The sequence below is a fragment of the Pleurodeles waltl genome, chromosome 3_1, assembly GCF_031143425.1.
Source record: "Pleurodeles waltl isolate 20211129_DDA chromosome 3_1, aPleWal1.hap1.20221129, whole genome shotgun sequence".
In the NCBI taxonomy this organism is placed as follows: domain Eukaryota; kingdom Metazoa; phylum Chordata; class Amphibia; order Caudata; family Salamandridae; genus Pleurodeles; species Pleurodeles waltl.
This window is the reverse complement of record NC_090440.1, coordinates 1,652,051,746-1,652,064,919: the sequence shown is the minus strand read 5'-3', so window position 1 is coordinate 1,652,064,919 and position 13,174 is coordinate 1,652,051,746. Positions and strand designations below refer to the sequence as shown.

Sequence of the window (13,174 nt, the reverse complement as noted above, 5' to 3'; positions counted from 1 at the left end):
TTATGGTGCTGTGGAGTTCGTGTAAAACAGACTGCCAGACCATATACTCTTATGGCTACCCTGCACTTACAATGTCTAAGGTTTTGTTTAGACACTGTAGGGGCACAGTGCTCATGCACTGGTACCCTCACCTATGGTATAGTGCACCCTGCCTTAGGGCTGTAAGGCCTGCTAGAGGGGTGTCTTACCTATACTGCATAGGCAGTGAGAGGCTGGCATGGCACCCTGAGGGGAGTGCCATGTCGACTTACTCATTTTGTTCTCACTAGCACACACAGGCTTGTAAGCAGTGTGTCTGTGCTGAGTGAGGGGTCTCTAGGGTGGCATAAGACATGCTGCAGCCCTTAGAGACCTTCCTTGGCATCAGGGCCCTTGGTACTAGAAGTACCAGTTACAAGGGACTTATCTGAATGCCAGGGTGTGCCAATTGTGGATACAATGGTACATTTTAGGTGAAGGAACACTGGTGCTGGGGCCTGGTTAGCAGGGTCCCAGCACACTTCTCAGTCAAGTCAGCATCAGTATCAGGCAAAAAGTGGGGGGGTAACTGCAACAGGGAGCCATTTCTTTACACAAGCCCCCCCCAGCCCACAGGCCAGGAGACTCAGCCCAAGCTGGGAGAGTCTTCCTAGTCTGTCAGGCGAGGAAGAGTAGGAGAAATAGGCTGGTTAGTTGCAGGGCCTACTCTGCCTTACATCCTTCTGTTCAGGTCATTCCCTTTGGGGAACTGACCCACTTCCACAGTGATAGGACCTAGTCTGAATTGCCTCTTGTCTGCTTCTTCAATGTCTCCACCCATTCTTTTTATTTTGGGTTTAGAGGTATCCACCTCTGCTAATCTTATCTTAGCCAGGGTCATCCCTAGCTTACCCAAAGAGGTTACCCAGAGCTGGAGTAACCCCACCATGACCAACAGGGTCAGGGGGCCTAACTTGCTATTTGGCATGGGGTCTGACCACCATGCCAAGGACAGTGCAGCCACAAAGGCTAACACCCAGCAGAGGCCACTGACAGCTGTCAGTGCCCAGAACCACACCTTTAGCTCTTCACCTAAAAGGGAAGGGGCTAAGTTACAGGCTTCTTTGGGTTCAGGTTGCCTGTCTGCTGTATTGGAGTGGGGGGTTACCACATCTTGTAGTAAACACCCTGCTTCCACTCTTTCTTCTGTTAGCTGAGGAGCCACCCACTCAGGTTTAACAGTTGCCTGACTAGCCAGGACTTCTTGTGGGTCAGGTTGGACTTTATCAGGGCCATTTTTGGAGTTCTCCCCTACTGGAGCAGAATCTCCTTGACTTGCTGTAACCTTGGCTAAAGGTTGTCCACCCTTCCTACTCTGTTTTCTTTTCTTCTTCTTCTGGGGCCTGCTTGCATTTACTGCAGAGGCAGGACTTCCAGAATCCTTGGGAGAGGACTGGCACTGGACCAGTTCCTCTCTGGAGCTCTGACTAACCTCTGGGTAGTCATTTCCAAGGAGACAATCAAGGGGGAGGTCTGTACTGACTACTACCCTTCTCCAGCTAAGAGTGCCACCCACTTCTATGGGTACTAAAGCCACAGGCCTCTTAGTGACCCTGTCTAGGCTAACTCTTACCCTGGCAGTCTCACCTGGGATGTACTGGTTTGAGAGCACCAGCCTGTCATGCACAATAGTGTGACTGGCACAAGTGTCTCTCAGGGCAGTGGTTGGGATTCCATTCACCAGTAGGTGGTGAAAGTGTCTACTTCCCTCTGGAATCTCCAACTCACCTGTTGGGCCCTGTTTCCAGTTGAAGGCTAGGAAGACCTCCTCATCTGAGGAGTCATCTCCCATGGCTACACTGGTTACCCCAGGAATTTTGTTCTGGGGTTTGTTTTTGGGACAAGAAGTGTCCTTGGTGTGGTGCCCAGACTGCTTACAGTTGTGGCACCATGCCTTAGTGGCATCCCAGTTCTTACCCTGGTACCCACCTTTGTTTTGGGTTGTGTCTTGGGGCCCACCCACCTGTTCTGGTTTTTGGGGGCCTACAGAGGACTCTTTTTCTTTGTTTCTAGTGTTACCCACTTTCTCCTGGGGAGTTTTTGTAACCCCTTTCTTTTGGTCACCCCCAGTGGAAGTTTTGGTTACCCTAGTCTTGACCCAGTGGTCTGCCTTCTTTCCCAATTCTTGGGGAGAAATTGGACCTAGGTCTACCAGATACTGATGCAACTTTTCATTGAAGCAGTTACTTAAAATGTGTTCTTTCATAAACAAATTATAAAGCCCAACATAGTCACACACTTCATTTCCAGTTAACCAACCATCTAGTGTTTTTACTGAGTAGTCTACAAAATCAACCCAGGTCTGGCTCGAGGATTTTTGAGCCCCCCTGAATCTAATTCTATACTCCTCAGTGGAGAATCCAAAGCCCTCAATCAGGGTACCCTTCATGAGGTCATAAGATTCTGCATCTTTTCCAGAGAGTGTGAGGAGTCTATCCCTACACTTTCCAGTGAACATTTCCCAAAGGAGAGCACCCCAGTGAGATCTGTTTACTTTTCTGGTTACACAAGCCCTCTCAAAAGCTGTGAACCATTTGGTGATGTCATCACCATCTTCATATTTTGTTACAATCCCTTTGGGGATTTTTAGGATGTCAGGAGAATCTCTGACCCTATTTAGGTTGCTGCCACCATCGATGGGACCTAGGCCCATCTCTTTTCTTTCCCTTTCTATGGCTAGGATCTGTCTTTCCAAAGCCAATCTTTTGGCCATCCTGGCTAACTGGATGTCCTCTTCACTGGGGCTATCCTCAGTGATTTCAGAGGTGTTGGTCTCTCCTGTGAGGGAACCAGCATCTCTGACTATTATTTTAGGAGTCAGGGTTTGAGGGACCCTGTCCTCCCTAGATAGGACTGGTAGGGGGGAATTGTCCTCCAAGTCACTATCCTCTTCCTCTGAGTTGCCACCCTCAGAGGGGTTGGCCTTTTCAAACTCTGCCAAAAGCTCCTGGAGCTGTATTTTGGTAGGTTTGGGGCCCATTGTTATTTTCTTTATTTTACAGAGTGACCTTAGCTCCCTCATCTTAAGATGGAGGTAAGGTGTGGTGTCGAGTTCCACCACAGTCACATCTGTGCTAGACATTTTGCTTCTAAAAGTTGGAATACTTTTTAAGAATCTACAACTGGTTCTAGAATCTAATTCAAACTTTTAACAAACTTTTAAACTCTAAAAGACAATGCTAAACAGGGACTTAACACACAAGGCCCTAGCAGGACTTTTAAGAATTTAGAAAACTTTTCAAATTGCAAAAATCAATTTCTAATGACAATTTTGGAATTTGTCGTGTGATCAGGTATTGGCTGAGTAGTCCAGCAAATGCAAAGTCTTGTACCCCACCGCTGATCCACCAATGTAGGAAGTTGGCTCTGTATGTGCTATTTCAAAGTAAGGAATAGCATGCACAGAGTCCAAGGGTTCCCCTTAGAGGTAAAATAGTGGTAAAAATAGATAATACTAATGCTCTATTTTGTGGTAGTGTGGTCGAGCAGTAGGCTTATCCAAGGAGTAGTGTTAAGCATTTGTTGTACATACACATAGACAATAAATGAGATACACACACTCAGAGACAAATCCAGCCAATAGGTTTTTATATAGAAAAATATCTTTTCTTAGTTTATTTTAAGAACCACAGGTTCAAATTCTACATGTAATATCTCATTCGAAAGGTATTGCAGGTAAGTACTTTAGGAACTTCAAATCATCAAAATTGCATGTATACTTTTCAAGTTATTCACAAATAGCTGTTTTAAAAGTGGACACTTAGTGCAATTTTCACAGTTCCTAGGGGAGGTAAGTATTTGTTAGTTTTACCAGGTAAGTAAGGCACTTACAGGGCTTAGTTCTTGGTCCAAGGTAGCCCACCGTTGGGGGTTCAGAGCAACCCCAAAGTCACCACACCAGCAGCTCAGGGCCGGTCAGGTGCAGAGTTCAAAGTGGTGCCCAAAACACATAGGCTAGAATGGAGAGAAGGGGGTGCCCCGGTTCCGGTCTGCTTGCAGGTGAGTACCCGCGTCTTCGGAGGGCAGACCAGGGGGGTTTTGTAGGGCACCGGGGGGGACACAAGTCCACACAGAAATTTCACCCTCAGCGGCGCGGGGGCGGCCGGGTGCAGTGTAGAAACAAGCGTCGGGTTTTCAATGTTAGTCTATGAGAGATCTCGGGATCTCTTCAGCGCTGCAGGCAGGCAAGGGGGGGATTCCTCGGGGAAACCTCCACTTGGGCGAGGGAGAGGGACTCCTGGGGGTCACTCCTCCAGTGAAAGTCCGGTCCTTCAGGTCCTGGGGGCTGCGGGTGCAGGGTCTCTCCCAGGCGTCGGGACTTTAGGTTCAAAGAGTCGCGGTCAGGGGAAGCCTCGGGATTCCCTCTGCAGGCGGCGCTGTGGGGGCTCAGGGGGGACAGGTTTTGGTACTCACAGTATCAGAGTAGTCCTGGGGTCCCTCCTGAGGTGTTGGATCGCCACCAGCCGAGTCGGGGTCGCCGGGTGCAGTGTTGCAAGTCTCACGCTTCTTGCGGGGAGCTTGCAGGGTTCTTTGGAGCTGCTGGAAACAAAGTTGCAGCTTTTCTTGGAGCAGGTCCGCTGTCCTCGGGAGTTTCTTGTCTTTTCGAAGCAGGGGCAGTCCTCAGAGGATGTCGAGGTCGCTGGTCCCTTTGGAAAGCGTCGCTGGAGCAGGATCTTTGGAAGGCAGGAGACAGGCCGGTGAGTTTCTGGAGCCAAGGCAGTTGTCGTCTTCTGGTCTTCCGCTGCAGGGGTTTTCAGCTAGGCAGTCCTTCTTCTTGTAGTTGCAGGAATCTAAATTCTTAGGTTCAGGGAAGCCCTTAAATACTAAATTTAAGGGCGTGTTTAGGTCTGGGGGGGTTAGTAGCCAATGGCTACTAGCCCTGAGGGTGGGTACACCCTCTTTGTGCCTCCTCCCAAGGGGAGGGGGACACAATCCTAACCCTATTGGGGGAATCCTCCATCTGCAAGATGGAGGATTTCTAAAAGTTAGAGTCACCTCAGCTCAGGACACCTTAGGGGCTGTCCTGACTGGCCAGTGACTCCTCCTTGTTTTTCTCATTATTTTCTCCGGCCTTGCCGCCAAAAGTGGGGCCTGGCCGGAGGGGGCGGGCAACTCCACTAGCTGGAGTGTCCTGCTGGGTTGGCACAAAGGAGGTGAGCCTTTGAGGCTCACCGCCAGGTGTGACAATTCCTGCCTGGGAGAGGTGTTAGCATCTCCACCCAGTGCAGGCTTTGTTACTGGCCTCAGAGTGACAAAGGCACTCTCCCCATGGGGCCAGCAACATGTCTCGGTTTGTGGCAGGCTGCTAAAACTAGTCAGCCTACACAGATAGTCGGTTAAGTTTCAGGGGGCACCTCTAAGGTGCCCTCTGTGGTGTATTTTACAATAAAATGTACACTGGCATCAGTGTGCATTTATTGTGCTGAGAAGTTTGATACCAAACTTCCCAGTTTTCAGTGTAGCCATTATGGTGCTGTGGAGTTCGTGTAAAACAGACTGCCAGACCATATACTCTTATGGCTACCCTGCACTTACAATGTCTAAGGTTTTGTTTAGACACTGTAGGGGCACAGTGCTCATGCACTGGTACCCTCACCTATGGTATAGTGCACCCTGCCTTAGGGCTGTAAGGCCTGCTAGAGGGGTGTCTTACCTATACTGCATAGGCAGTGAGAGGCTGGCATGGCACCCTGAGGGGAGTGCCATGTCGACTTACTCATTTTGTTCTCACTAGCACACACAGGCTTGTAAGCAGTGTGTCTGTGCTGAGTGAGGGGTCTCTAGGGTGGCATAAGACATGCTGCAGCCCTTAGAGACCTTCCTTGGCATCAGGGCCCTTGGTACTAGAAGTACCAGTTACAAGGGACTTATCTGAATGCCAGGGTGTGCCAATTGTGGATACAATGGTACATTTTAGGTGAAGGAACACTGGTGCTGGGGCCTGGTTAGCAGGGTCCCAGCACACTTCTCAGTCAAGTCAGCATCAGTATCAGGCAAAAAGTGGGGGGGTAACTGCAACAGGGAGCCATTTCTTTACACTTCCTTTTTAGTACACTGAAACGCAAGCACTCTCTCTAATTAAGGGTGCATTAGAGATGGTAGACACACTTCAACTACAACGTACATAGGGAAAACAACAAACAGTACTGTGACATACTGCTATAAAAGAGAGCATTATGCTCACTAGATTTACTAATCTCTAGAACACTAGGAAATTGACAAATTTTGAGAAGTTGCTGCAACCTTGACAGGTATTTTGTATTTGTACATGTTTTCGTCTACATTAAGAATACAGACAGCATGTCGTCACTATTAACATCATCTTTGAACGGGGCAAGGTGACATTTATGCAGTCTGCTTTGGGAGGGGGGGTGGCAAAAAACTCTGAAACCCTTTGCCTTCCCAGTGGTAAGGTATATTCCAACTTTCTTTAGCCACTACAAACGGACTGAAATGCTGTCTGCTGTACGTAAAATACTCAGCTTATTACAGAGTCACTCCAACTTATGAAGCATCAGCCCCTTTGAAATGGTTAATAAAATAATTTCTTGTTTTTCTGTTGCACTCCCTGCCTTGCCTGAATACCTAAATATTAACCACCTGGACAGCACTGGTCAGATGATGTAACAAAATCTGTCTGTCCTGGCAAGGGTCTTGTGGCCCTCCAGATGGACTGCCAAGTAATCTTGTGGCCCTCTAGATGGACTGTCAAGTGTCTGCAGTAATTTCAAACTATACCTTATATATTCACCATCTGCAAGCCATTCTGCCTTATTTAGGGATGGAATTCAGATCCTTAGCTGTCTCAGACAAATTTGGCTCAAGATTGGACTACTTCATTAGCCTGTATCTTAATTTGAACACATCCCTCTTGCCTTGTTTGTATTTCATTTAAAATAAGCAGCCAGGTTGGTGGTAGGACATTTTAGATCCAGTTCAGCCTCTCCCAATTGTAAGGCCCTGTACTGGCGTCTTATTAAAAAAAGTGCACTATTTATAGCTCTCGGTATAGTTTATCAGATCCTGTACGATATGGCCTGGATTTTACATCCAGGAGGATTCAAATATACCTCAGAACACTATTTTCTTCTAAAAGTTCCCAAATGTTTGTAGACTGGTGGTCGTGCCTTTTTCACTTGCGGACCTCAGCTATGGAATAAGCTACCAAACACCTTAATTTCTGTTCCAACAATGTTTCCTTCCAGACAAATTTAAAAACCTTACGTTTTCAAAAACTTATGAACCCAGTCTAGTCTACGTTATTTTTCATCTCCAGAAAACCCCAGTGTGATAGTGTGCTTTATAAAAATCATTTCATTATGACATAATATCTTGATATCAGAATGGAGGTGTGCCAAGATGTTCACCAATATGTGTGGCCCTTTCCTTCCGTGCGGATTACTAATATGCGCACCACTTTAATGGCTGCAGGAAGCTTCATCCCATTTTGGCATTCAGTGTAGTTATTTATTTATGCATTGTTAAATCACTTGCAAACCCGAGGGTATCAGAGTGATGTAAATTCCATTCTACTCCTCAGCATATTTACAACTGAGGATTGTGTGGAATGTCTTATAGTATGGGGGCTGAAGCTATTTCTACTCAGTTGCTTCCTCCTAAACAAGGATTGATATTTTAATTGGTGTTTCACAGGAGCAACAGTTTTAAATCAGAGGAAACCCATGTGGTAACGAAGGAATTAAGGTCTACTTCAGTGGTTCATGTATGTTAATGTTTATTTCAAGAATGTGTATAAAACTTTGAGGCGTCAGCATAGAGAGGAAGGAGAGATCTAAAAGAAAACTCTGTGAGGGAGTATGTGAATATAACCGAACAACCTTCAATATGGAGCCATATTTAACATGGGTAGATGTCACTTGGGATAGAGTCCTTTTACAAGATTTAGGCTCCGCCTTTTGAGGTGGCACCTGAGCTTCCACTTGGGCCAGTTCGATCCTAGCAACGAGTTGATTTGCGCATGTGACAAGTCCTCGACGTAGAGCATGGGTACTCGTTGGCCGCAGAGTTTGGTCTTTGATGTGACCGAGGGCCGCACTGATGGCAGCACGGTGGCAGTCGGGGGTTCGTAGTAAAGTGGGTGTAAGGGACGCAAAGCTCTGCTTCTAGTGTCTGAATAGCACAACGTGAAACCATAAACTTGGGAATAATCACGGCTTCTCCACTTAACCAAACTGTGTGATCCTAAGCAAATGTTTTATTTCACTTTCCCTCCTTTTTGTTCATTATCACATACGAGGACCTCGCATGACTTTAGGATGTGTGCTGCACAAAACCTTTTTGTGTTTGATTTAATAAACTATAATGTTTTTGTATAATTGAAATCTTGGCCACTGAAAGAGTGCACATATCTGACTTGCCTCTTAGCTCACCAAAGGCATTGTTGTCGGGGTGGGAGATGGGGGAGTGAATGTTTCTAAATTCTGGTTAGAAAATTATCACTATATATTTCTTCAATGCAGTGATATATATAATATGGTGAACTAAGGTGAAGTTTCTGCGTGTTAATGAAATACACTTTTTGAATTTTGAGCAGACTTGATCATGCTTTTACATTTTTGCTTCAAATATGTCTCTAAAAATGAAGGTGTTTCTGATGTTACATTGTACAGAACCCCTCTCTTATCTCTTTTCTTAACCTTCAACTCACCTTAAATAAATGCTTGCCTGTTTATTTACATTTTTTTAATGTTAGTGCCGAGTCTAGCTAAGAGCAGCCCAGTGCTGCTGGGCCGCATGTAAAAGTCAGGAGGGCCGCATGCGGCCCCCGGGCCGTACTATGAGTATCACTGACGTAGAGCCTGCTCCATTTGATCTTTTCTATTGGCTACTCCAAGAGGTTTTTCGTTCCTCTAAAAAGGGAAAGTGGTATCAAAAGATGTACTGTTGTCCTGATCTACTTGCAAGAGCTAAACCCCCCACTCTTTGCAGTAGAATCTGTTCTTTTTTAAAGTGTGCTATAATTTTTTGATGGGTTTTGTCAAGGCCTTAGAATTCGTATTTTATATCTACTCTGGTGACTTAATTAAGGAGTGTTATTAATTTAATTTGGCTTATCATCCGCTATTACCACATATTTATTTATTACGGTTTATTAATTTCGTGAGTCTGTGATTTTTTTGATGTTTTAATGCTTTGTATCATGCTTTTATGGCTGCTTTTTTTGCTGCCGAAATAAAGTATTATCGTATCGTATTGTATGTTAAAGTTGATTGTGGTCCCGTGAACTGTCAATATGAGAGACTGAAACAAAAAATGATGTATAACATTTATGAGCATCTCTTTTATATACATAAATGTTCGTTCAATGTGTATATAAGTAAACAGGCTTTTCTAATTTTCAGTTAAAAAATGCAGAGATCCAGAAGGTAATAGCCATCTTGAAGAGGAGTGAGAGCAGCTACTATCCAGGCTTCAGAGAACTTATCTTGAATGTCAAAGAAGGTAATGTAGCAAAACATTTAATAAAACTTTAAAAAGAAATACTGCTCAAATGTCAGAAATGCGATTTCCATTTTCTCTCCTCAGCTCATTCTTTTTCCGTCACAAATGCCTCGATAAAACTCTGATTTATAGTAAATTTTATCTGACTTGACAAAATGGGCAAATAATTGATATGGCATGCTACTTTTGAGATCACATGTTGTTATCATATCCATAGTTTGAAAACGAATGTACTGTTCCATATTTGTGCTAATTTTATTGGTAGAATAAAAGATTGGGGCGTGCGGACTTTTACTGCACTAGAAAGTTGTCATGTCATCCAGATTCATAGACGAATTGCATTTTGCATAGTTTCCCATTTTTCCTCTCTACTCTGACATTACTTTTCTATGCAAAGTGGCAATGTTCCCTTTTGAGCTCTAGTTTGCACTGAAAATGGACGTTCTGTTTTTTTCCAAGTTATCTTTAGAACCGCTTTCCTTGCGACTTAACAACTGGGTTTATTGAGTGATCTTTTTACTTGATACAACTTTAAATCGATAGGAAACTCCTGATTTTAACATAACTCGCACGTAGACAGCTATTTGTCTACGAAAAGTAGGTATTGGAGTATTTATGAGAATAACAGTGTGTAAGATCGAAATTTTGCAACTCTGCACACCCCTAGTGAAATACAGCACTGCTTAAAATGTGCACAATATTCTATTTTGGAGTGTTGGGGACAGTTGACTACACAGAAGTATTTCAGTTTTGTTGTGCGCTGCTTTGCTCTAGTGTCATTGTGTGCTGAGAACTGAATGTTGTGAAGTCTGTCAAGTTTCATTCTTGATTGCCAAAGGAGCTCCTACCGGTATCCACAACTGCCTTCCTGCACTTAATAGTACATGTGAAATGTACGAAGTGGATCTTTAGGAAGGTCCCACTTAGGAGGAAAGTTTTCAAATGGCAAAAAGAACTACTTGCAATCTTATAACTCTTACCTGAATATTAAGATTATACAGAAGTTGATAAGCAACATCACAGAAGAGGAAAGAGACAAGCCAACACATCCTTTAGAAAATCTAAGTGGAATCCAGGCAGCAAGGAGCAAGAATCAGGGGCACAATTAGTAACAAGTGGACAATAAAAATAGAAAGGAACAGATATGTTGCAATGCACCCTTCATTCTTAAATGCCTTCTATCTTTATGATTCAAACGGGAATTGACGTCACAGAAGAAGACTTGACATAACATTGTATTAGAAACCTCAGACAGACATCTCTAGTGACCACCATCCAGGAAATGACAATTTATAAGGCTTGACCACTCCTCGCTGTTCTAACACATGGAGTCGGCTAAGTTTGAGAAAAAGAACCCAGAGTTTGAGATCTTTCATCCACTGCTACCCCTTGTGCCCGACACAGGTTGTGGAGCACCCCTCTGGATGACCACAGAAACACTTGAGTGCACCCAACTCTGCAGTGAGCATGATGTCTTGCAATGCTCTGCGTGTATGCATGATGTGTGCACAATCTTCCTCTGATAATGTCTTGGCAGAGATCAGTAGCCTCAATTGCAGAAATCTATTTCAAACACCAAATCTGCTTCTCTACATGCCATTCCCTAAACCTCTTCTAAAGTACTCTGACTCAGGCCAAAACTTTGCTGTTCAATCAGCACTCCTGCTGCTGATCCTGCAGGTTTGCAGGTTCTCCTCAAAACCATACACAGCATTTAGCTAATACTATTAATCATGTGCCCAAAGATGGCAGCTGACTGCAGCATTGACTACTGCAGTCCCCAGTGCTATTGCAAAAACTATTCTGGCTGTGGGAACACCTGGTACGTTCTATAAGGATTGATCCATTTGTCTCTGCATCTCGAATTATTGCAGTGGAGGTGTGGTGCTTAAATATTTTTATGGAGATACGCCCCAGTTGTGTTATGCAATTCATAGTTCACGGATACCTCTTGGGTATTATCTATTTTATTACTGTGGTCTGAAGCTGTATACTTTGGGGTGAACTCAAGAGAGTACACTACGCATACCTGTGCATCTGTCTCTATCAGTATATAAAGGCATCATTTGAAAAGAGCTCGTGCCTAAAATGTGCTCCTTTGAAATTTGATAATCCCTAATTTGTTCATAGTGGTTTCTTAGGTCACATGCACTTCTTTATCTTTTGATTGTTCATTTTCTTGACTTCGGTCTACCTGTTCGTATTGCCTTTGACTGTATTTGTATCTGTTTTCCTGGATTCTTGAAACATTTTCCGTTTCTACTTCAGTGGTATACTCTGCACATAATAAAGTATTGTATGTAGTCAGTTTATTATACACACAAAGGCAGTCAATGAGCTCGCTTTCTGGAACAAAACCGGGGGTACCGTTTTCCTTTGCTCTATGCACTGTCAGTGGAGAAATCTATCTGCCTGCTAGCGCTATGCATCTCCATTTATATGTATATACTTTTATCCAAGATGCATAATTTTGCCAGGGAGGAGGTACTCACACGCAATTCATTGCTCGTTGTAGGATGGAACTCTCTTTTCTACTGCTGATGGAAAACTGCAAACGAAGTGTGAAGGGGATAGAAAAAAGAGTGACTAGGACATGTGTTTCTAGAATTAGAGGAAAGTGGTGAAAGATTTTTACTTTCTTTCCGAACTAGAGAAAGAGGTGATCCTGCTCTCTTCCTTAGTCATAGTCATTATCCTCAATCCACCTCCCTTCTTTTTAGCCAGTTCTATACAGTAAGGAGACGGGAAAGACATATATTCTTTCGCATTCTACAGACTTATGAACAATGGACAAACGTTTGACAGGATACTGACTTGCTGTATATGTTCTATCATGTGTTACACAGTGCTCAAACACAATGTCCCAAATCAAGCAATTCTTAAGTAGGCAAGTATAGTAAACATGTAGTTGACATTTGGGCATATTAACATATGAACATCACCCATGCGCACTGACATCCATTCCTTGCTTTTTGCACCTTCAGATGCTGGTCCTGAGCTATTCTCCTTACATCTATAATGATATTTTTTAAAAAAAAATTCAAAATCATACCAGCATGCAGGAGATGTGCCCCCCTTTCTAAAATGACAGGCTTTAAATCTTGTAGGGACTGTCATAAACTGAGGTCTGCAACAGATCTCCTCCAGGTATGCCTCTGGTGTGTTTAGGGGTTGGACTGTGACTCCAGGGCCTGTGGTGACTGCCCAGATGAACCCAAAGACCATAAGAGATTGTAAAGCCAAGTTCTACATTGTGAAACGCCGCAAGACTCCATGCCATGATTGGTCAAAGTTGCTCCTGTGGCAGATCTTCATGGCTGTCGAAGTGCTTGGGTCGGTCAAAGAAGAAAGAAAACATTCAAGTGGGAACTGACCCGTCCCTGCCTTTATCGATCTCTAGAGAAGGTGCACACAATCACTTTTCTGAATTCCAAGACACTGGATTAGACATTCTTCCAGGTCCTGCCATTGATGAGATTTTTTTATTGTGATTGAAAGGGCAGCAGAGGTCCTTGACCTTCAACTTCCCGTCTGGGAGGCTAAAACCAATGCTCTAATGGAGACCTTGCGGCTTGGTCAGGCAGCTACCGAACCCCACATGCATTTAATGAGGCTTTGAGAGATACACTCTTGGCATTTCAACAAATCCATGTCCTGATCCACCAGTCAACAGTCAGTTTGCTCATCACTACAA

General features: G+C 44.2%; 1 protein-coding gene across 1 annotated transcript in view; it reads left to right on the top strand.

The window, feature by feature from the left end:
* Positions 1-13,174, top strand: part of LOC138283610 (dynein axonemal heavy chain 11-like) — a 2,790,563-nt gene that overhangs the window by 112,810 nt on the left and 2,664,579 nt on the right. Inside the window, exon 8 of the mRNA XM_069221547.1 lies at positions 9,381-9,480. Within this exon, the coding sequence (XP_069077648.1) occupies positions 9,381-9,480 (100 nt within the window). The remainder of the gene's footprint in view (positions 1-9,380; positions 9,481-13,174) is intronic.